Here is a 24,771-nt window from a genome sequence, read left to right on the forward strand (position 1 = left end):
CAGTAGCACCATGCAATACGTGACCGTTCTGTGTTTGAAGGAAGGCTGCCAGACAAGCTGACCTCAGGAACAGCTCAGGAGTATCTACTGTGCCTACGTTACTGACCACAGCTATTTGTGCTGGGGCTGATCTCCTCTGGCCGCCATGCTAATCTCTAAAACAATGACATTTCCGGTCAGAGCCTCGTGCTCCCTGCCATTCTAAAGCAGCTGTGTCACCTACGTCCGCGCTAGCCCCTGTTCTGCTGGCTAACTGGGTCAGAGGGGATGAAAGCCTTGGCCCCGGGCTGTATTTGTGGCCTGGCGAGCCTCTTAGCCGGGCCGTTCTCTGAAGCTCTCCACCACCCTCCTCCACAACCAACGTCTTAAAGCTTCACCACAGCCGAATGACCGTGTCCACTGGCCGGATGGACCTGGATAACCTGACCTGGATTGCTGTGATGGACGAGACCGTGCAGTCCAGAGAATTAATGTGGCTGGATGGGCATGTTGTTCGCACCATAACTTGAAAACAAATAACCCTATGAAGTTCATACTTGGTACATAATGTTCCGCCCAAAGTACCCTGTTCAGCTCTTTTGCATGATTTCACATTAAGCTCGCCTCACGCACATGTACAGTAGAAAAGGTCATTTTTTAACTGCAGTATCGCCCTCAGAAGCAGGCAATCGACAAACACATTCAGCAGATTTCTCACCCATAGGGTCCAGCCATGTAGCCTACTACGTTTCCACACACCCGGCACTGTACCTTCAACAGACATTTATGTTATCTCAACAAAATAGTACTTGGCAGCTTAAGTGCACAAGTTGTTTAAGAATGTGGAATTTTAAAATACTCCTGTCAGATCAGGTTATCACCAGTATGGTTGCGGCTAGAAAACTGTAGAACATACTGTACATTTTAGCTAGAGTAGGCCTATGCTACTGTAGCTCACTCAAACTAAGACCATCTGACACCGTGAAGTCACTACTCTGTGCATAACATGCTTCAAACTTTGACATCGTTTTGCAGTGCTGCTACAGTATAAATGTGGTATGTGTTGAAATGCTAGACATTTGCAGCATGCCTTCCTTGCAAGCTCACAGACATACAGACACACACAAATACTTCAGTTGTTTATCATGAATGTTCATATTGATATGATGCCTTACTTGATCATTGCAGACGTACACAGCCAAGATGTACCTGACATCCGAGATGTCAAATACAGGCACTTCCTGGAGGCGTCCAGACAAATCAAACACACCACCAGGAACCTGGACAGGCATCGGGCCAAGAGGTCAACGCTCTACACCACCGGGGTCAAAGTCTGTCCTCAGGACAGCATGAAGGACGTCATCTCCAGCCACCGGGCCTACTACAAACTACGAAGTAAGGGCAGGAATAGGCTACAGGACCATGTCTAACAACACGTTTAAAAAACAAACAAAAAACAACTTACTGTGAGATTTTCCTATTGGGGAGTCACCGAGGGTGAGTGAGATAATATCAGCCAGGAGAATGAGGCTGGCAGGTCACTGCCAGAGACACCAGGAGCTGCCAGGCAGCGAACTGCTGCTAGGCTGGCTGGCCTAGTAGGCCGGCCCGCTAATATGCAGTACATGGACGTACTCAAGAAAGATGCAGGAGCGGAAAGTAGCGGTGAGCTAGCCAGATGTATGGAGGATCGAGATGACTGGAAGCGCCGATGGAGGGCTTGTCCGAGGACAACCTAGAGAGAGAGATTTTTCTACAGTAACTGACTTAGCAATAATTTAGCCGTTTTTCTTGTACTTCCAAGTTGTTGACATTTCCTAGAATATAACAGACATTTTGAGGACATGCATGTGGTTAAGGTCAAGGATACATTTTATGGTTGTATTATTAAAAGTGCCATTTAAAAGGTTGAACCCACCTTCCCACCTTACCAGTGTCCCACTTTGATATCATTGAAGGGACTTTAAATCGACTTGTGTAGCCTACTTTTGTTCGTGCGTTTGTTCGTTCGTGTCACACATGTACCAAAGCCTACTACCTCAGGGGGCTTGCCACAGTTAATTTGTCCCATAGCCAAGTACATTTTGCTTTGTACATAAAAAAAAACTATGCTTGGTGAAAAGTATAGTCTATTCTATGCAGAGGCTCATCTACTCTCTAAATTCAGAGTCAGATGTGTTCAGAGCTCATTTAATACTTGTTCAAAATGTTAGGATTCTCATAGGTTAGTACTGAGGTTAGATGCAATGTGGGTATAATTATCATTAGTTCTAGTCGTGATATTTCAAAACATGGATCAGATCACTCTTATTTTGACAGTTGGATCATGTTGGATAGATCAGAGATAGAGTATGGCTAGGTCATATATGTGCCCAACTGTGAAGAAGTTGGTGGGGAGTCTGTGGGGATCATTTGTAGATTCGACAGTTGAGCTCTTGACTTCCACCACTGTAGTTCAAGTACGCACTTTGAGACTTGCACTTGAGATGGAATGAGCTCACCTAAGTAGCAAAAAAAACGTGTGAAACAGGTGAATATCAAGTTATGCAACTGAACAAGCGCTTCTCTCTGAGCAAGAAACATGGAGAATGAAACCCATTGGACATACAGTACAGGATCATACTGAAGATACCACACTGAAACCTTTGATTTAGCTGCAGATAGTCGGCCATTTCACAAATACAGGAACAGCCTCTTATCCATTGGCCTGCATCTCTCTCTCCCTCTCTTTGTCTGCCTGTCTCAACCATTTAATGTTCCTGTATGACGTCAATGCAAATTACAACACTAGCCTTTCAGAGAACACCATACACCGTTACTCTAAAAAATAATGTACTGGACTTAATCATTACAAAGGCTACATATTTAATAAAGTTTTGTCACAAACTGAACCATTCATTTTTAGAATTTCAAACCACTTATTTACATTCAGAAATGTTCATACACCGACATCTATGTTTACAGCAGAAGAAAACATGTCACCACTAAGCCTTTTTAAGACATCACCTCAGGCCAGTATCTTCCTCTCCTCTCATCCTGCTGCTGCCTTCCTGCTCCTAAAAATACAATATGGCTGCAGTGATGCATGTCTAAGGTAAAGCTCCAGGTAGCCCATTTTAAAACCAAGTCATGACATCAGACTGATGGGTCCCTGCCACTGAAGTCACAGAGCTGAATAGCTCCTTGAAAACTGACTAAAGAGACTCAGGAGAAACGTAGCCTGATGTATTATTTATGTTTATTGACCTGAGAAACTGGCATTGAATAGTCAGCAGCTCAACTTTCATTCCTGGTCTGTTCTCTTTTCTAGGTTTGACAAATCAATTTTAAAAGTTCACCTCCCACCCTACAGCTCCACATGCCTGCTCTCCTCCTGTCTCTTTCATTGCATCGTCAGGGTTTCTGATAAGATCACATTTGGATTCTAATTAATATTAATACTAACTCTACCTGTCCCATAGGCCAAACATTATGAAGGATTGCTGACGTTGTATGAACTTGATTTGATTTGATTCACTTTATTTATCCCGAAGGAAATTAAAATGCCACGTAGCTCATAAAACAGCCATAAAAACTACACAAGACAACAATACACATATAGAAACATATATAACTTGCCATGTGCCACGATTTTGACCGAATGAGATAGCAAGCAATAACTGGCATTATTTGTGATGGCAAATACAAGCAGGAGGTGGACTTATGTGGGCCTAAAGTCTGTCAAACTATAGCCGACAGAGAACCAAATTATATGCTATAGCCATGAATGAAATGAAATGAGACAGTTGCGGATGAAAGACACTGGTGAGTGTATGGTTGGAACAATGGCATGTTGGAGCATGGGTTTTGCGTTTTTGGAACATGTCCCCCCCCCCGGTTCCTACGCCTTAGACCCCAGGGGCTCTACTACTTTTCACACAGAGGTTAGAGCTGCGGAGATTACAGGAGTAGTAAAGGGAAAATGCATGTTTAGCCCTGTTTCAAGGTTACTTATGATCACATACAACGGTTCAGATCAAAACGTTGACAAAACTAACACTTTTGAGAAAGTCTGATGATTGCTCTACCACCGTTTTGGTCATACAAACGTGCTAGTTTTGTCAACGTTTTGATCTGAACCATTGTATATGATCATAAGTAACCTTGAAACAGGGCTAAACATGCATTTTCCCTTTACTACTCCTTTAAATACTATGCAGAAGAAGAAGAAGAAGAAGGCTTTATTTGTCATACGGCTTTGACACTCCAACACATGAATGTAATGGGTGAACTGAACTCACATGCAGAAGGCTGGCGCCGATGAAATGTTCTTTGCTCTTATCCCATCCCATCCTCCTTCCCCCAAGGGCAGCCAGGAGCAGACAAGGCCGTATGCATGGGTCGCGCCTGGGGGCCAATACAAGTTCTCCTGTCCGTTTTGTCTCGTTAGCAACCTGTTCTTCTGCATGTTTTTCATATTGGGTTCTTAGGGAGGAAACCCTTACGAACACAGGGAGAACATGCAAACTCCACACAGAAAGGCCCAGAGACCTTCTTACTGTGAAATGCCCGACAGTACTAGGTACTATACCAACATGCCGCACGTGAGCGATTTTAGGGTTCAGTGTCTTGCTCAAGGACACTTCGGCACACTCTGGAAGCTGGGTTCGAAGCCGGCCGCTCTACCTCCTGAGCTACATGCTGAGTGCACATGAAATGAATAACACTTCATACATTCATATTTATATTTTTATCATGCTACCAGTCCTTCATTATCACAAAGTTCACTGATTCCATCTGATTTATTAGACAGTTGGCGCAACTGAGACTGAGGTAAAGTAGATCTAGATTTAGCACTTCCACAAACAATTGTGAAGCTTTGATGTTTCCACAGGTCAAAAGTTAATGAAGAAGAACAGTTCTTTCAGTTTTTTCTAAACAAACAAACATAAAGTTAACTTCTACCGTCTCATAGACTAGTCTTGAAAATGATGTGCTGGTTTTATATATTCACCTCAGTGACAGCCTAGACGTTGAGGTTGGGGGATTTTGTGATGGGGTGTGATAGAAGTAATCACTATGCCGAAGGTATAAACAATTTAAGGTCTTTCAGTGATGCTCGTTCGACATAAAATAAATCACAATGGCTTCAAGGGCTTTTCAACACAGGCTTGTACACCAATCAAAAACCATACAGTACTTCCTACATGCACTGTTCTTTCACACATCCAAGCTGATACCTTCTATTTCAGATTAGATAGATAGATAGATAGATAGATAGATAGATAGATAGATAGATAGATAGATAGATAGATAGATAGATAGATAGATAGATAGATAGATAGATAGATAGATAGATAGATAGATAGGACATACTGAGACCAGGTCTTTTTTACAGATGTGTCCTGCTTACAAACAACATATAGGCCTACAATAATTCAGTGGCGCAGAATTATACACAAAAGAGAAAACAGTAAAAAAAAGATAACAGATTTACAGTATACAGACTAAATCAGCTAAAGCAATGGCAGTATTGTCCATGCTTGAGACCTATTTATTTGTATTTTATTTATCCTTTATTTAACCAGGAGAGTCCGATAAAATATACAGTTTATCACATAAAACGCAACCACATAGAGTAACCTATATGTTAGTAAAAGTGCATACAGTACAATATACAATACTGTATATTTATACTGTATATTTTGCAGTTTTCAGCGGGTTGTTTGTCTGCCTGTGTATTCAGTTTGCCAGGGGGCGGTGTGGGAGGCCTTCCGCATTTTCCTGGACCGGGTTCCTGACACAGAGGAGTTCAAACACTGGGTCTCTGCCTGCCACCACGGCTCCATCTGTCTGGACGACATGGCTCGCAACTTCAGCAGCACACAGGAGCACCTGGACATGGTGGCCAGAGTGAGTCCTCAGCCTCCAGAGACCGCCCTGATCTCCAGAGTTCACTCTCAGTTTCTCTCCGCAGATCGGTGGGGAGGAATCATTAATCAGAGAAACTGAAAGTGAGTTCACTAGATCAGGATAATCTCACGAGACTAAGACTTTCTACCGACATACTACACAAAACTAATAACATGAGTCTCCATGCACTGATGGTAGCTATATCATGTATTAATGCTTGGTTCATAGTTCATGGTTGGTAGATCAGTTATACTGTAATAATACTAGGTGTAATAACGTTGTAATAACTGTATATATTTGGTTGATATTCGGTGCTTTGTTTGACTGTTTTTCAGAGAGTGACAGCTGAGGACCAAGCTGAGAAGGAAAGGTGGGTTTGGATGGTAAAGTGAAGCCAATGAGATTTTGCAGAGGTTCGAAACGATTATCATAATGCACAAGTCACGTTTATAACAAGAGTAAGGAGGACATCTGTGAAACTTTGGATAGGGACCTTTCAATCCCTCTCCCTCATTTTCATTCAATGTTGTCTGAGGTCTGATACTTAGATAATTAGACGTTGGCAGCATAGCAATAGGAAATTAACATTTCATACCAGCTGTTTTAGCTTTAACAACAAGTAGACTAGTCAGTACAACAGCCTCCATCTCCAGAGGCCGATATTGTATATGAGCCAGAGCCAAATAGCTGTTTAAAAGAGGCATCTGGGATGTCTGAGATGACTACAGGTATGTGATATAAAAAATAAAAAAAAGGAATGTTCAGGGACAACTTCTTCTGCAGACTCTTTGCAGAGTCAGCCAGCAGCCTCCCTCCCTGTCCACTTCTGGTCTCAACATACTGTAGACACATCTACTACAGGTACATCTGGTGCCCTGAGTTCACAGCTCTGCACTGACCCATACTGTTATAGAGGACCACAGCCCAGACTATCTGGGGGGTCACTGAAGTGCTAGGGATCTCCACCAGGGATTGGGGGGGCTGTTGTAGTTAACTTGTTATTGTGACTCTGAACTTTGAACTGTTCCATTTCCATTGTAATGATGATATACCGTTTGGTTTCCAGAGGTGCTATCACAGGACGACCTGAAGGAGAGAAATGTAAGTGATCTTTGTTCATCAACATTGATTATTAAAATTAAACTGTTAAATTCCTGCAAGGTTTATGTACAAGACATCATGCATCTCACCTTAAGGTTTAAAGCCTCCCGCATTGCTGATGATTCCAACGGACTCTGAGGAGGTAGGTTTGAAACTTTGGCACATTCTCTGCAGTTACAGTAACACCAAGAACTTGATTCTTGATTCAACATCTCTGGTCTTTCTTCACTGCTGTTAACAGTGTTGTTTCCATTGTGTTGGCCAGGCATCGGAGGGCCCCAACCTGGTCCCAGAGGACCCCTTAGAGCAGGTCGTAGAATTCAGGGTCACCATCGTGGACCCTGGATACAGCGAGCTGCTGAGTGACCCAGAAACCCCTCAGTACCATGACATCACTCAAGACCTGCACAATAAGGTGAATTATACTACTGTATGAAGGACAGGACATTAAATCTACATCATGCCTTTAATTTGGTAATCTTCTTAGCAAGACATATCCTGGCAGTTATGCAAATGTGACTCTGGAGGACTTCTGATGTGAAGTAATTATTGTATAATCATAACCTAATACTTTTATCTACTATCAAAATAAATGATTGTTGGAGGTACAATTTGTTAAGCCATCACATGGGTACAGCAATGCTCATCTGAATGAATATTGTTTTCCATACTAATACCCAGATCACACATGGAGAAATGTGATCAATGTTTTTGCAAATACTTATCCTTAAATATCAGCTTAGGCTTGAAAGAAGCTTTTGATAAGGGCTCAACAAACAGTAAACCCTGCAGTGTACATCTGAACATCATCAAAAGATTTACATGAAACATAAACCCTCAAAGAAGATGAAGCATTTGTACCTCATAAATTATTCTTTGAGAAAACACGCCAGATGGATGAAGAAAAATAAATAATTTGCGCTACACAACATGTACATAACTCTATTGTGAGATAGTTGTGGTGCAGGGCCTCTGTTCTACTGTATGCATTGGCACTTCTGTGGTGCACTTTTGCTTCGACTGATCCGGTCTTCAGGAGATGTGATGATAGAATGTCCTCAGAGGTATAACCTGAGGACAACAGACTGATCGATTATAGAATGTCCTCAAAGGTATAACCCGAGGACACAATGACATAATCTTCAGAATGTCTAAGAAGTATAACCCGATGATACAGTATAATGTCTTCAGATGTATAACCCGATGATATAATACTGTGTCTTCAGAGGTATAACCTAATCATAGAATGTCTTCAGAGGTATAATAACCCGATAATAGGATGTCTTCAGAGGTATAGCCTGATGATAGGATGTCTTCAGAGGTATAGCCTGATGATAGGATGTCTTCAGAGGTATAGCCTGATGATAGGATGTCTTCAGAGGTATAGCCTGATGATAGGATGTCTTCAGAGGTATAGCCTGATGATAGGATGTCTTCAGAGGTATAGCCTGATGACAGGATGTCTTCAGAGGTAAACCCGAGGACAACTGACTGATGCTTTCTTCTCCTTCACAGATGCTTAATGTTTTCAACAAACTACCAGGATTTAAAGAGATCCGAGTATTGGAATTTCGGTGGGTTGTTTGAGGAAAAAGGAACACAGTCCTGCCACTTTAGATGCTGGATCTTTCACTCCATTGAACATACACTAATAATATCGATCACTGTTGAGTCTTGATTGTTCATTTACAGTACATGAACTTAGTCACTGCTGTATGCTGTCGCTAGAGAGATATATTCTTATCCTTATATGACCTGCTGTGATCTCTTGGTCAGGTCTCAGGACGTGTCCGTCCGCTACGCTGTGGTGTTTGACGGAGACTTTGATGCTAGCGAGGAGGCCGGTGGAACCGTTGAACCAGGCGCAGCGCCAGATTTATCAGCACTGAAGGACTTGGTCACCAAAGCCTTGAGTGAGGAAACCTCACTGCCTGTGGATATACACTCACTCAGCTTTGAGACAGGTATGCCAAGTAGCAAACCAGTACACACACTTTAACTTTAAGCCACACAAAACAGCTTTAACAAAGTATCTTCTCGAATATCAGTTCATTAGATGTTTTCTTTTCATGGCTAAAATGTACCTGACCTTGAAAATGAAATCAAAGTCAAGGGGAATATTGTGAAGAACAAGCTACTGATTCTACTTCTCTCCTCACAGATGCTCCAGTTGAGGTGTTGGGCGTGACGCCATTGGAGATCTTGGTCTCAGGAGGTGTCGGATTGCTACCAGAGGTCGTCACCCTGTCCCTGACGACAGAGGTGTCTGTAGCGGAGGGCGTGGGGCCCACCGAGGGCCTCTTCCCCACCCTAGCCGTGGTGGTGGACAACTCTCTGGAGGCTTTCACGACCAGGCCGGAGACCTACACCTATGTGCCGCTCATTCCCGAGGAGCTCTCTGAGGAGATCACTGCCTCCCCTGCTCTTGATGAGGCTCCTCCCATACAGGAAGCCACTGAGGAAGTGAGGAGCATCGAGGAGGAGCCTCCACCCGTGGAGGAGGTTGCAGTGAATACGCCAGAGGAGGTCATAGAGGTTTTGCCACCGGTCACTACACTGGCAGCCATTACAGATCAGCCGCCCACTGAACCGATCGTCTCAGTAGAAGAGGAGGAAATGGCAGAAGAAGAGAAGATTCCACCAGCTGAGGCTGCGCTGGCTGAAGGTAAGAGTACAAAGACACACACTATAAACCGCTTGGTTGGTTGATGGGTATTTATCACTGATGTTGGGAATCCTGGTCTTCTACACAAAAGACAGACTGTCTGAGTACGTTGACGTTCTCTCTGGATGAGCTGCGTCCCACCCTCTGATATTGTACTTCTTTTTCTAAGGACCTCCGGCTGCTGAGGCGGCTGTAGAGGATGAAGTTGTTCCTACAACTCCGGAGGTGGAGTCTGAGGAGGTAGATTTACCAGAATCCCCTGCAGAACCTGCTGAGGAGAGCCCAGCCCAAGCAGAGTCCGTGGAACCCCTGGACAAAGAGCCCCGACCCACCGGCGCCGCCCCACAACCCGAGGACGACACCCCGCAGGCAGAGGAAGGGGCAGAACCAGTCGAACCCGAGGAGGAGGTGGCAGAAGAGGTCCCCTCTGTTCCAGAGGCTCTGGAGACCGGAGCGGCAGCTCCTGGGCCAGAAGAAGGAGAGGAGGAGCCAGACGAGAGAGCCATGATCCCCGCCTCGCCAGATCTGCCCGGGGACGAGTCGGACGTGGAGCCCAGCGCGCAGGACGGCACACCGGACGTTAACGAGGGCAGCGGGTTCCCCTCTGGAGAGAAGGAGGGCTCCTATAAGTCCACTGCCTCCCCGGCTCTGAGGCAGATGAGCACCCCGCTGGTGACCACCCTGGACAAAGGCAAAGAACTAGTGGTGTTCTTCACCTTGAGGGTCACTAACATGATGTTCACTGATGACCTGTTCAACAAGAGCTCCCCTGAGTACAGATCGCTGGAGAACACGTTTCTCGAGCTGGTAGGTAAACACGCTTTTGGGCTTGACATCTATTTTTTGCATGCCTTCCTCTCGTGCTTGTATTCGTACCGCCAGGCTTTAGTCTCAAAACTGTTTGATAAGCTAATGGTGCAATAATAAGTGCAAAAGTTTGGACTGTAGCCCAAAGTCTTTCTTGTACACGTTTGAGGACTGCACAGTGAGCCTTATCCTACTACTGACACTATATTTGTGCTGCAAATGTTTTATTAAAATTAAACATAAGCTTCTACCTCCTGTAGCAGACTGCTGATGATGTTCTTGTGTTCGTACCCTCTGATAAAGCTGGATACATTTTTTTGTTTTAATTAGACACAGTTGTCTGCATCCAGAAACTCGCCAAATCCTGGAGCTTCCAGTAGGTCTGGGACTAAGACTCAGAGGACATTAGCTTCGATACCGGTATTATATCCACATTGGACCGTATCTCTCAGAGAGAGCTTCTTCTAACACTTCTTTGCATAGCAACTAACATCTTGGGGGGCAGGCGAACAAACCTTAGAACTTGGAGTCTCTTCTACTTAATAATTCAGCATTTAGCTGATAGTTATCAACAAGCTTCAACCAAAATCACATCTCTAAAACCACGTTTGCACTGCATGTTTAGTTGTCAGTCCTTTGCTTTGGGCTGTCTGTCTGTCTGTCTTCAATGCTGTTTGTTTTGTCTGTCATTGTTCTGTATGTTGCCTTAAATTCTCTCACTCTGCTCAGGTTTTGGTTTCTCAGTCAAGAACTTGTTTGTCATGTTGTTTGTCAACATGTTCATTACTGGTATTTACAGTGTGACTAGTTGTGTAGGCTGGTGTGAATGTAGGTAACTATTCAATCAGGTTAAATGTTAATATTGAGAGCAAAATGATGCGCTGGTCTAAAGGACTTCAGAAAGCACAGAGCTAGCCAGAGTTTGCTGCCATTGGTTAGTGTTTTGGACAGACTGTTTTGGACAGTGTACTGTAGATGTTTTGCCAGGTGTTTCGTATTCAAGAACATGTATGCACTGTGAACTATGTAATAACTTCTGTCCATTGTGTACGATTAGTTCACTGGTTCTAGCTTGCCACGGCAAATCTAATTGAAAGAGGCATTGTGGTGAATTTAAGTTTTGAAATGTCATGTTTATGATTCAAAAACCATAGTCCAAATTCAAATAGTATTTTCCTAAATCAGTTGCTCACTGTACAGTATGTGTGTGAGAATTATGGTCACTAATGATAGTTCAAAGAACTGATACAATGTTCTGATGAAATCCATACAGTAAGAGGCTTGCGACAGCCCTGATACCACTGAAGCGAGGGTTAGGGTCAACCCAGTGTTTAATGTGAGTGAACGTTTCTTAAACACCCTGTAGGGTTGTTGTTTCCCGGTGCTGTGTGGCTCTGGGGCTAAAGACTGAGTAAGAGGCTTTAGGTAATACTGGTTAACAACAGCACCACACAGTATTAGCAGGGATCCCAATCAGCTTTGTCCAGTATCAGTCAATTGTGTGTGTTTGTGTGTGTGTGCACGCACGTACCTGTGTGTATGGGGTCTCAGGCAGGTTGTTGCAGGACATTGGCCGGGCTTATGGCTAAAAGAGTCACAGCGCTGGTCACAGCACAGGCGGACGTTCAAGTGCTCACGGGGAATGGCTATTCGTCTCAATTACAGCATGGCCACTGAATGTTCTCACACACTAAACGTGCTAGCTCAGACTAACTCAGTATAGTGACCAGCCTTGTCCAGGCATGCGCACACCATCAAATCCAAATGAAGATCTATGACGCTCTCAGTGAGGAATTGTTTTATACCATATGAAAACCCCCAGTTGTGACTGTTTTGTTTGGTTATAAATTACATGCTCCCAGTGAGAAAGAGACATGGCTCCTGGCTTTATATGATTTAAAGGATTGTTTCAAGGATTTAGTTTGACAGGAACATATGTTGAGGGTTTCTGAGAAGTGTCGTATGCATAGTGTTATATAATGTTCTCAGCCTCAAACTGCAAAGGCATAAATATTCAAATTGGATTACCTGGTCTTTGGAACAAGTAGATTGGCCGTGCAATACATTACCTGTTAACATCATGGGGATAAATCTACTGGAGAAGATACTACATAATTGCATCAATATCAATCATTCAGACACATTATATGCATTTATGCATTGCAATTTTGTAATGTGAGACAGAATTAATGATGATTACCCCTGAATCTCACACGCAAGCAACTGCCTTTGATGCATTCAGGGTCCATTTCACATTTCTGATACCCTAAGGCCTGAATATGAAAAATATATGGTGTAACTGAATATCTGAATAATTCAAGGAAAAATGTGTCAAGCGAAATTTCTCAATTTGTTCCTTAATTAATTTGAGTCAATCTCAAAATCCATCCTCCATCTCCAATCTTAAGTGGCTGCCCGAACCAGACATCTATCATATTAACCAGTGTGTCAAGCTTTTTGATTGTTTTGTCAGTAATGTGGTCCATTTGCACTGGTAAGTACTGTTCAGTACGTGTTGTTCCAGCTTTAGCAGAATTGTCCTTTAAATGGGCTTTAGATTCCACTTTAAGGTCAACAATGAAAACGTGTCTCTTGAATGCATATGGCACAGCCCATTTAAATGAATACAGTTATTTCTTAAATGTTATTTCTGATCCCCTGAAACGTGTGATTCCATGTTACTGTGTACTGAATCTGATACTTTACATTTACTTGTACCTACTGGTTTGGGTAGCAACCAATAGCATTGGGAGTGGAGACTTAAAGGAGTAGTAAAGGGAAAGTGCAGCCTGTTTAGCCAGTTAAGCCCTGTTTAAAGGTTACTTATGATCATATACAATGGTTCAGATCAAAACGTTGACAAAACTAGCACTTTTGAGAAAGTCTGATAATTGCTCTACCACCGTTTTGGTCATACAATGGATGTGGATGGGCGCCTTGAAAAATCATTCATGCATCATCATGCATTTTCCCTTACTACTCCTTTAATACAATTTGTTTGGAAAAACAAACATACATAGGCCTATTGAGTATTTGAGGATATGCTTGGATGATTTCACCAGAACTTACAAGAACCAGTAGATACAAGCGGAACCTCAGGAACAGTAGGCCTATGAGTGAGTTTGTCATAAACTGCAAACATACTATTAGGTTTCTGCACCAAATTGAATGCCATTAAAAAAGAGATTGATGTAATCTACTATAAGCAATAATCCTATTTAAAATATATATTTTTGTATAACCTTAATGCCTATTACGGTTTATTCCAAAGAAAAAGCTATATGTGGCCTAGCCTATAGGCCTTCTCAGTAGCATGTTGGAAGTACAGTGAGGGAATGGTGGCTAAAATGCTGCACTGAACAAACAAAGTCAAAAAGTTGAAAGCTTTTACCGATTGCTGTGGAGCAAAGGTTTGTTGGCGCCGCAGTGAGCTGGCCCCCTGTGCCTGTCAGTGATAAGTGGAGTAACCAGATCAGAGCAGTGCTCCTTAATAGGCTACCTCTTATCTCTGGGCATACACGCATGGAGGCTGGTCTGAGGCAGACGCACACTAACTGCAGCCTCCGACTGTAGGCCTGAACCCAGAGCAGTTCCTACTTGAAAACCATCGATCTGTGAATACGGAGTTCACTGGTTCTGTTACTTCCATTAAAGCTGGGAAACACGGTAACGTCAGCAGATGGACTGTAGGGATATAGAACTACTTTGCTGTGTATTAACTATGGCTGCGGTTTCATGCCCCTTTCGGGGTTTGTCGTTCCTCCTAAACTGCCCGTTCGGTAGTAATACATGTTCGATGGCCTGATAAAACAGTTGGTGCAAGATGTGATTTGAGCGCTGGAGGGATTTGGGGAGGAAGGTGTGAGTTGCAGTTCTGTCGTTATAGCGCAGGTCTAAATGTTTGTCTGTCGGGTCTTGTGTTGTTTCTCTGGTCTGTTTATGGTTCCCCAGCACGTCTGTTCTGACATTAACGCTCACTCACCTAACACTCAATGCTACAGTACTGTAGCAGTAGCCTACTGCTACTGTATTAGTGTTAAGCAGTTCAATGACATCCTTGTGTGAATGTTAACCTACTGTAGTAGACTGCACTGTAAATGCTCTTCTCTAGAGCTTTTTAAATGTATGTTGTATGTCTCTCTCGCTCTCTCTCTCTCTCAATCAGAGATAAAACTATGACTTTTGAATACAAATTGAATTCAGTAGTATTACCCTCCTATGATTAATTGACTATATTTCTGTGAGAATGCTATTAGTGAGGATCGATCCCGTTCCAGACATTTCCATTTCAAATTGTTTGTTTTCTAATTTAAACAATTAAGGTTGTCAATTTCCTGTTACTAAGCCAACCAAGACAATGAGGGAACCCAATTATACAGATAGCAGCACCATCTCGCTCTTGCTCTGAAATCCAAGTGTACCCTGGCTTAGACATGACATGATTCCATAGCCAGGTTGAAAGGTCAATGGCTCAATGGCTCAGTTTCAGTACTAATATGATCTTCCTCTCTTCCCTTCCAGCTGCTTCCATACCTGCAGTCTAATCTAACAGGCTTTAAGGAATTGGAAATCCTTAACTTCAGGAACGGGAGCGTTGTGGTGAACAGCAAGATGAAACTGGACAAGGCGGTCCCATACAATGTCACGGAGGCCGTGCACTGTGTCCTTGAGGACTTCTGCAACGCCGCCTCCAAGCGACTGGACATTGAGATCGACAGCCGGTCCCTAGACGTTGAGCCTGGTGAGAGAGAAAAAAAAGAGCTTTCGAAGGCTGTTGTACTTCTGTAATAACAACAGAACTATGTGTGGTATGGAGTTATTACTTGGTGCTATGCCGTAGCTTCAGAATATCTGAAGATAAGAGCTGTGTAATGGTTCTGGAAGGCTTTTTTATTGCACACAACATGGACCAATTCTTTCAATCACACATTTTACATTAATTAAACAAAGCCTTCTCTAACTGTCCTGGTGTGTGCTGGATCACCTCCATTTTATGTCTAGCCTCTTAGTTCTTGCCCCAGCTGTACCATGAATAAAATAGCATGTCTGTGCACAGGGTACCCATAGTTTTTATGGACCATTTCTTGTTGAATCAGCAGGCCTAAATGATTCAGAAGATTGATTTACTGTTAGTGCCTTCACGGGCACGGAGGGTGGAAACGACAGCTATGCAGGCATCACATCCAATATTAATCTGATGTTGACCGGTACATCGTCTGGATCACATTCAGACTTCATTAACCACACCTTGTTGAAAGCACCTTTGATCACGATTAATTAAAATGTCCTCAGCTTCTCCTGAGTGTGAGGAGAACACAGGAGGAGGCAAAAGAGCACACCGGACAGGTGCATTTCATTGATGCTAATGACTTTTCCTCTCCTTAATTCTCCTCTCTCTCCTCTCCTCACCTCTCCTCTCCTCACCTCACCTCACCTCACCTCACCTCTCCTCTCCTCTCCTCTCCTCTCCTCTCCTCTCCTCTCCTCTCCTCTCCTCTCCTCTCCTCTCCTCACCTCTCCTCTCCTCTCCTCTCCTCTCCTCACCTCACCTCTCCTCTCCTCTCCTCTCCTCTCCTCTCCTCACCTCTCCTCACCTCTCCTCTCCTCTCCTCTCCTCTCCTCTCCTCACCTCACCTCACCTCACCTCTCCTCTCCTCACCTCTCCTCTCCTCTTCTCACCTCTCCTCATCTCACATCTCCTCTCCTCACCTCACATCTCCTCTCCTCACCTCATCTCACCTCTCCTTTCCCCTCTCCTGCTCTCCTCTCCTCCTCTCCTCCCCCTCCCCTCTCCTCTCTTCATCCAGCTGACCAGGGAGATCCATGCAGGTTCATGGCGTGTAACGAGTTCTCTCGGTGCGTGGTGAACAGCTGGGGCGGGGAGGCCCAGTGTCTCTGCGAGCCGGGCTACAGCACGGCGGACGGCCGGCCCTGCCAGAGCGTGTGCAGCCTGGAGCCAGACTACTGCCTGAACGGAGGCCTGTGCGAGATCATCCAAGGACACGGAGTCACCTGCAGGTAGCCAGCGGCCACGCGGCCCAGGAGCCCGGCACGCCAGAGCGCCCGCGGCCTCGGCACTCGATGTCTGCGGTGCAAACAGCATGGCCAGAATCAAACAGGGCCGGATACCGTTGTCCTCGTTCTGTCATTACAGGAGTAGTAAAGGGAAAATGCATGTTTAGCCCTGTTTTAAGGTTACTTATGATCATAAACAATGGTTCAGATCAAAATGTTGACAAAACTAGCACTTTTTAGAAAGTTGATAATTGCTCTACCACCGTTTTGGTCATACAATGGATGTGGATGGGCATCATTCAAAAACATGTTAAAATCTCGATTTCAAAGACAAGAAGCTCACCGAGGGTGTAATTGGTGTCCCCTGGTGTTCTGACATCAAATTCGCCGCAAAGTATGAATCCTGTAGGGTTTTATTGATCATTTTATTAAATCCATTGACTTGTATTGACGCGACCGTTGTAGATGTGTAGATCAATCCGCAGAGGGGATTCAGGAAGCGGAACTACTTACGGTAGCTATTGTTATTGTTTATGTTGCTATGCTACCTAGTTTGCGGAAGTTTACACATGAATGTGCTGCGACTAAATAGTTCTATGCTAAATATTTTAAAAAGCCTTTCCAGATGAACTATAATCTTACTTTATGGCGAATTATATGTCAGAACGCCAATTAACACCTAGGTGAGTTTCTTGTCTTTGAAATTGAGAGTTTAACATGTTTTTGAATGATTTTTCAAGATGCCCATCCACATCCATTGTATGACCAAAACGGTGGTAGAGCAATTATCAACTTTCTCGAAAATGCTAGCTTTTCAACGTTTTGATCTGAACCATTGTATATGATCATAAGTAACCTTAAAACAGGGCTAAAAATGCATTTTCCCTTTACTACTCCTTTAATATCATGTTGTAGCGTCAACATCTCAGGCTCCGTCGTCTTTAACTCAAGAACTTTGTATCTCAGTTATTGTACATGGGCTGTTTCACTCCCTTCTCTTACAGTTATGAAAGAGAAGACTATGAAAGGCTGTTTGAAGAACATGTTATCGCAGTATTTACGAATTGACCTTTCATGCTTAAAACAGAAAACGGAGCCAGGGGATTGAGTGTCTAACCTGTGCTGTCTTGGCTGTTCTAGATGCCCTGTAGGTAAATACTGGCACTATCACGGGGAGCGCTGTAGCGAGCTGGTCTCCATGCCCCTAGACCCGTCCTTCATCCTAGCCTGCCTTGTGGGGAGCCTCGGCCTCGTCTGCGCCGTCATAGCCATCTTGATATTCATAAACAAGAGATGCATGCGGACCAGAAAGACCGTGACGTTGGTGTAAGCAGACCTTTTCAAACTTGACCGTTTTTGTTTTGTTTTAGAGTTTGCTCCTTTTAGTTTTACTACAGTAGTGGTGGTGTTGTGACCTTACCGTCAACCCCTCTCTCCTCTACGTTGTAGGCACACTCTTGTTCCCTATGCCTTTGAGAACACGATGAGAGCGAACCCTGTGTTTGAGAATGACGATGGTGTCTTGACTCAAGTCTCCACCATGCAATGTCCTTCCAGTTCAGGTTCCTCCCAACCGTCAGAGCAAAGCATTTTCCCCTCAATTGAAAATATACATCTTAGTATTGAGGTAATCATATAACAATTGGCTCCTTCCTCTATGGTACTAATCCAAAAGCTTAAAGCAATCAACTAATATTGACTTTTTCACCCCAACGTCGTCCCAAAGACAGCTTTGAATCCTTTTATATATTTATTTTTAGAAATGTTCTGTTCAACTACTAACTAGAAGACACAGTAGGCACTCATACTGCACATGAACCCATGCTTAAGTATCCTCTTCTGTTCCAGTATCCATGAAGTGAGATAACCATGGATATCACATTATCATTTTAAGATTTTTCAATACAGTAACTGCTGATTCGTGCATTCCGACTCCCATCAACATATCCACTGGGTTCCTCTGGGATGCTGTAAATTTCTGTCACTGCTGTCACTTTCCATATCAGCTACAGTCATAAAATGCTCCCCTGAGCCGGTAAATCCTTTGTTAATGTGAGGCCAGACATTTAAAGTCCATGCACCAACACAGACTTGATGTAAGGAGGATACTGCTTGGAAGCTCCACCCAGCATGATTGTATCAGTTACATCCCGTACCATATTTTATTAGATTTTTATTTAACCTTTATTTAATCAGGCACATCATTAAGAACAAATTCTTATTTACAGTGATGGCCTGGCAAAAAGCTTCTTGGGGGAGGGGAGAAAGGGGGCTGTGAAAGAAAAATCAAGTTAAAGGACAACGGCATACAACCAGGCAGCATAGAAAGACAACAGCAGACATCCAAACATACAGTAAAGACATTATGCACGACTTGCAGCACACATATCAAGCACAACACATAGCCGGGCCGCTCACAGCTACTGTAGCTGTCTTGTGTTGATTCTCACCCATCCTCTTTGCCTAAAACAAAGCTTTAGCCTTGTTTCCCCCCGGAATGAGACACAGTGCCAAACGCTTGACCGCTTCTCAACTGTGAACTGAGTGTGAATCAATGTTCTCTCTCTGGCGGTTTCCTCAGATCCCCGGACAGCTCCACACAACAAGATGTGACAAGTTAGTCTCTGAGATGGTGGACTTCCACCACGGTATACCACACAATGAGGTAGGTCTGCTTCCTGGACTGCTGTCGTCATTATTGCTTGCATTCCAGGATAAAGATTGAGTGAGAGTTAAAAAGAGGGAGCGTGGTTCATAAGGATCTGTGCATGGTCGACTATCGTACTGTATTATGTGAGAGTATACTCTTACCAGTGTGTACGGCTAATATTTTCCAGCTATATGATGCACATAAAGGTAAGATACAGTACGTTATGAGTTCACCCCAATGATTCTGATCACTCAAACAAATCAGAGTTTCTAAATCTTACACAAATCATGTGTACAATTACTTGCCAGCTACAATCAAAATATATATTACATAACAGTGGACGCTTTTATCCAAAGCGACTTACAATACTGTAATTGCATTTTACGTAGGTAGTCATAGTAGTGTACTACTATTCGCCACAACTCACAAGTGCATCACCTTTCTAAACAAGTGACTAGGAGCATAATAATAAAATAATCTAGTGCTTAAGTCAAAGTGCAAGAGTAGCAAAATATAAATATTGGACAATAGGTGTTTTAAGAGGGAGGATCCTGGTAGTACTTCTTGAAGAGGTGAGTTTTGAGCCTGCAGCGAAAGATGGGCAGCGACTCTCTGTCCTGACGTCAGTGGGCAGTTCGTTCCACCACTGCGGGGCCAGGATAGAAAAGAGCCGTGACCGTGTCGATCGACCGCAGGGGCCTCGGAGTGACGGGGTAGCCAGTTGCTCCGAGGTTCTTTTAATTGCCCTGTAGGCTAGTACAGGGCAGAGCTTTAAACTGGATGTGAGCTGCTACAGGGAGCCAGTGAATGGAGAAGGGAAGTTGTGTGGGAGAACTTGGGGTGGTTGAACACCAGGTAAGATGCAGCTTTCTGGACAGATTGAATTCTGATTGCTCAAACAAATCAGAGTTACTAAAACTGTCTTACCCAAATCATTATGTGTACCATTTCTCGCTACAGTCAAAATATATTACAATCTGCAATGATTATCAATCATATCTCCCATCATAATGATAACCAGATGTTACATAATGTCTTTTTACTGATCTGTTTATAGTCAACAGTGACATAATTCTGTAAGATTCTGTTCCATCCAGCAGTGCAAACAAACAGATCATTCTACAAGTCTTGGTAGTCATGATGCCAGCGTTTATGCCATAAATACTAAGACTTGTCTTAATTTGTGATCATGAATAACATTTACTTTGTTTTCTCTCCATCCACTGCTGGCTTCCCAGACTTGGCAACCACAGCATGAATACAACACTTGTTGCTTGTTACGACCATCAGATAATGAAGTAACTGTCCTTTGATGGCATCTTCATCGCCAGTCCAACCTGCACAGCAGCTTAGTGAGGTAGAGCATTGAAGATCTGAATTTACCAGAATCATACAAGCGTCCACAGGACTGAGTTTATTTCAATCAGACTGACAGCTCTGGATATGACATGCTGGACTAAGATGTTGTGTTTAAACATACCCATATATTTATTTGTATATTGGTTAGGAACATGTATTATACACCCTTGACAAAGGTTTTTTTTTCCTCACAATGAGGTATTTATTTACAAAGTCGTACACATGGTGGCATCAGGACCCTAGACCACTGCACAATATGTGGTTTTCTGTTATATTTTTTTCAGTGTCCCAAAAAGAGAATGAATGTAAGAAATGTAAGCTGTTTTCTTTGGATTTCTTGTATGTAGCAAAACTCCCGTATTTGACGGGTAGCGTCTAATGTTGTGTAGATGAAAACAAAATGTAACTGCAAGCAACAAATGAAAGAAGTCAGTCCTACTGTGTACAACTATTTCCACCAATCAACGTGTTTTGCGTGCTGTTCCCAATCAAAACACTGGACGTGGAAGATTTTTTTACACTTTTACAATTCATAGCAAAAATAAAGTATTTTTGAATTGATTATTTCGAACCATTAAGAACTGATTATTTCTTCGTACTTTATTTTTGTTACTTCTTAGCAACATATTGTATTACACACCCAAAGTCATGCATTCTGTTGATTTCTATCTCAGGAGCATGTAGCTCGGGAGGTAGAGGGGCTGGCTGGGGATCGCAGGGTCAAAGTTCAATCGCAGTGTGCCAAAATGTTCTTGAGCAAGACTAAACCCCAACATCGCTTATGTGCGGCGCGGTGGGGCAGTACCTGGTCCTGTCACCTCACAGCAAGAAGGTCTTCGGGCCTTTGTGTGTGGAGTTTGCAGGTTCTCCCTGAGTTCGCAAGGCTTTCCTCACAAAGAACCCAATTGGACTTGGTCCCCGGGTGCCTCTTCCAAGGCTGCTCACTGCTCCTGGCTGCCCCTGGAGGAGGACAGCTTGGATGGGAGAAATGCAGGGAGTGTGTGTGTTTCACACGTGGCCAATAAAGACTAAAGGTACAGAATTATTCGTAAACTGTACTTTGAGTGAAATGGCCTTTCACTATTGGGATCTGTCAACTGTCTGCAGAAGACACACAACAATCATCCATTACATCCTTTTGTAATCAGTGAGCTTTCCTGAGCCATTTAGGAAAGCTCAAACAAAGGAGCTTAGCTCAGCGTCAGGGTCACTGACCTTAACACCTGGCTGTTATTGAAGACACAACATGGATTGGACATGGACAAGGAATTTATTTCCTAGGATGCAGTACAGTGATCAGCGTTCAACAGAAGATGTGATTGAACAGGGAATAGTCAGCATTATTCCGCTGATACACACAACAGAGTGCAGGTGAACAAACAATGTAACTCATCAAATAAAATTACAACCACATTGAGATAACTGGCTTAGTTCCTCACAGCAAGGACCCAGGGAGCAGTCAATTAACCAAGATATCAAACTAGAATTACAATAACAGTTACAATCCTGTCTGACAAACTAACACGACACTCAAAACTCACCCATAACATTTCCCCGTTCAGCATTTAAAACATGTACTTGTCTACCCTACTGTACGATTACACATGATTGTGGTTTGTTGAATGATCTAGTTTCTGTCTTGTGCTACTGCAGAGGAAAGGGTGCATTGATGTTCCCCATTCAGTGACAAAACACATTGAAAACCTACAAATTAGATGGTTGACATTAATTAAAAAGTGCATTGTTAGATGAGAAAAAAAAAACATTGCCATTTTGGACTACTAAAAATATAGTATTTCATATGCACAATACCATAATGAAAATAGATAATGACCAAGGAGCACAGAAGTTAAACAGTATATAAATCTTGTCCAGTCATCTATTGGAGTAACTACTGTAGTAGACTCCAATGTATGTGACTGTACATACAGTACATCAGACATGCAAAGTTACTGTAGGCTTAGGTAGGAAGGTACTAAAATAGATGGAACTTTTGATTTATCTTATCAAAATGTACACCCTTCAAATGACATATTAACTATTGTATTCCTATGTTTCAACAGTCTGTCCTTAAAAGATGTATAGAAAGGACACAAACAAACTTCATGGACACAAACAGTATTCAACATCATGGACATGATGCATGAGGATGTTTCTGTTCTGCCTATAATCCCCTGTTGAGACGGTCTATAGCAGGGGTGCCAAATACGTCGACCGGAGCCCTTACAAACATAGCCAGTGATTTGCTTGTATAGCCTATAACAGAAAGTTTAAGTTCCATGGAGTATTTGGTAGCTTGATAAAAAATTTATTAAATACATTCATAAATGTATCCTTTGATTTTAAAACAGTAGCGTTAAGGTTATTTCACAATTATTATGTAAATGCTATGCTAATATATGTAAATGTTAGTAGGTAGCTCCCGTTGAGCTGGTCATTAGCAGCTCTCAAGACGAGTGTGGGCACTGCTGATCTACAGTAACAGCTGCACCTATTGGTGCTATGAGCAGCCACATCGTGCAGTAGTTAAGGCTTCGTTGTGGAAACGGTATTCAAGCATGGGTCAACGTTGCAGAAGGAAGGAACGTGTACATGTACATCATCTCTGGAATTTCACACAGCAAAATTAACGAAGAAAAAAAACAAAGATGTCACAAATCAACATACAAAAAAGAATTAACAAATAACTATATTCTGAATGTCCTTAGAGAGAGAACCCCGACATGGTTTTACAAAAGTGAGTGGATGGTTTTACTTCCCGTTCTTGAGCCTACTTTCAGGGTTTGGGGTCAAATTACATTTTAGTCTCACTTTAGAACCACAACTTGAGAAATCCTCGATTAAAACGAAAGCCTTAAATTTTCCTAAAAAATGGACTCTCAGTTCAAAGCTATTGAAGAGACAAGTGAAATGGCGCTGCCCCCCAGGCTTTGCTGAGCAGGCCTGTGGTGGCGAGCGGCCCGTCGGGTCACTTCAGGAGGTTCTGCAGCATGGCGGTGGCGTAGGTGGGCCGCGCCTGCTTGCTCTCAATGGCGCTCCTCAGGTACTGGATCCCGTCGCAGCGTTCCCACATCTCCTCGAACTGTCGAGGGAGGATCTCCGCCCCTCTCTTCCTGGTAAGGCCGGTCTCCTCCAGGCTCAGCTCACACATCTCCATGTCGTCCTTCCCTGGGGAGAGGGGAGAGAGGGGAGAGAGGGGAGAGAGGAGAGAGAGGGGAGAGAGGAGAGAGAGGGGAGAGAGGGGAGAGAGGTGAGAGAGGGGAGAGAGGTGAGAGAGGGGAGAGAGGGGAGAGAGGGGAGAGAGGGGAGAGAGGGGAGAGAGAGGGGAGAGAGGGGAGAGAGGGGAGAGAGGGGAGAGAGGGGAGAGAGGAGAGAGAGGGGAGAGAGGGGAGTCAGGAGCCTCCAAACGGGGAGGAGAGATACGCCCAGACAGACGAGCACAACCTGGGCTTCCACACAGAGATGTAAGGAGATGTACACAAACGCAAAAGAGCATGGCAGGCCAACACATACACACACACACTCTCACGCAAACGCATGCGTGCGCACACACACACACACACACACACACACACACACACACACACACACACACACACACACACACACACACACACACACACACACACACACACACACACACACACTCACAGTGGTCAACAAAACAGATAGTCCGGACCACTGTCTGGGAGCCACAGTCCAGCCAGTCCAGGTTGGTTATTTTTTCCCTGGAACAGGCTTGACAAAGCTCGCATGTGAACGCTACATTTTCCACGCCATGGCATCGAAAAGGAGTACAGCCTCTAAGGAGGATGTTGATGAAATCAGAAGATCACTGGACTTGCAGTCAGAAGAAGTCACAGCTGTAAGACAACAGCAGAAGATGATTTTGGATTTGGTGGGTTAAGTCAAAGCCTTGAGGCTTCTACAGTAAATGCAGGAAAAGACAGGAAGATTTCCGTTCCCAAGAAACGTGTTGATGATTTGGAGCAATACACGCAGAAAAATTATATCACTGTCACAGGACTGGAGACCAAACCCAGTACATACGCCCGGGCCACAGCAAGGACGAACGCAGAGGAACCCAATGAAGAGGACTTAGTCACTGCTGAAAAAGAGGTGGACTGCATTCCTTCAGTCAAAGGGGATCAAGCTGGACAGCAGCAACATTGAGGCTTGGGTTACTCACCCACTCCCCAGGAAGAACAAAAGGGATAAACCAGCTACAGTATACTAGGAAGGGTTGTCAACAGAAATCACAGTCAAAAAGTCAAACTGTTATGTCAAGGAAAGGAGCTGAAGG

At 43.6% G+C, this 24,771-nt stretch overlaps 2 protein-coding genes across 2 annotated transcripts in view; one reads left to right on the top strand and one right to left on the bottom strand.

Moving 5' to 3' along the window:
- The first annotated feature begins 1,313 nt into the window (after nt 1-1,313).
- Nucleotides 1,314-21,030, top strand: impg1b (interphotoreceptor matrix proteoglycan 1b). The gene is made up of 14 exons (XM_084451041.1): nt 1,314-1,374; nt 5,705-5,871; nt 7,238-7,387; nt 8,488-8,546; nt 8,749-8,936; nt 9,134-9,637; nt 9,807-10,444; nt 10,775-10,864; nt 14,966-15,185; nt 16,252-16,462; nt 17,600-17,785; nt 17,909-18,086; nt 19,041-19,124; nt 20,348-21,030. Exons 1-14 carry the CDS (start codon nt 1,329-1,331, stop codon nt 20,420-20,422), a joined length of 2,796 nt encoding a protein of 931 aa, XP_084307167.1. The 5' UTR covers nt 1,314-1,328; the 3' UTR covers nt 20,423-21,030.
- Nucleotides 21,031-21,836: 806 nt separating this feature from the next.
- The window catches only part of myo6b (myosin VIb), an 85,157-nt gene continuing 82,222 nt past the window's right edge, over nt 21,837-24,771 (bottom strand). The window contains exon 31 of the mRNA XM_084450695.1: nt 21,837-23,636. Within this exon, the coding sequence (XP_084306821.1) occupies nt 23,437-23,636 (200 nt within the window). The 3' untranslated portion in view covers nt 21,837-23,436. The remainder of the gene's footprint in view (nt 23,637-24,771) is intronic.

Source organism: Borostomias antarcticus, assembly GCF_949987555.1.
Source record: "Borostomias antarcticus genome assembly, chromosome: 16".
Lineage (NCBI taxonomy): Eukaryota > Metazoa > Chordata > Actinopteri > Stomiiformes > Stomiidae > Borostomias > Borostomias antarcticus.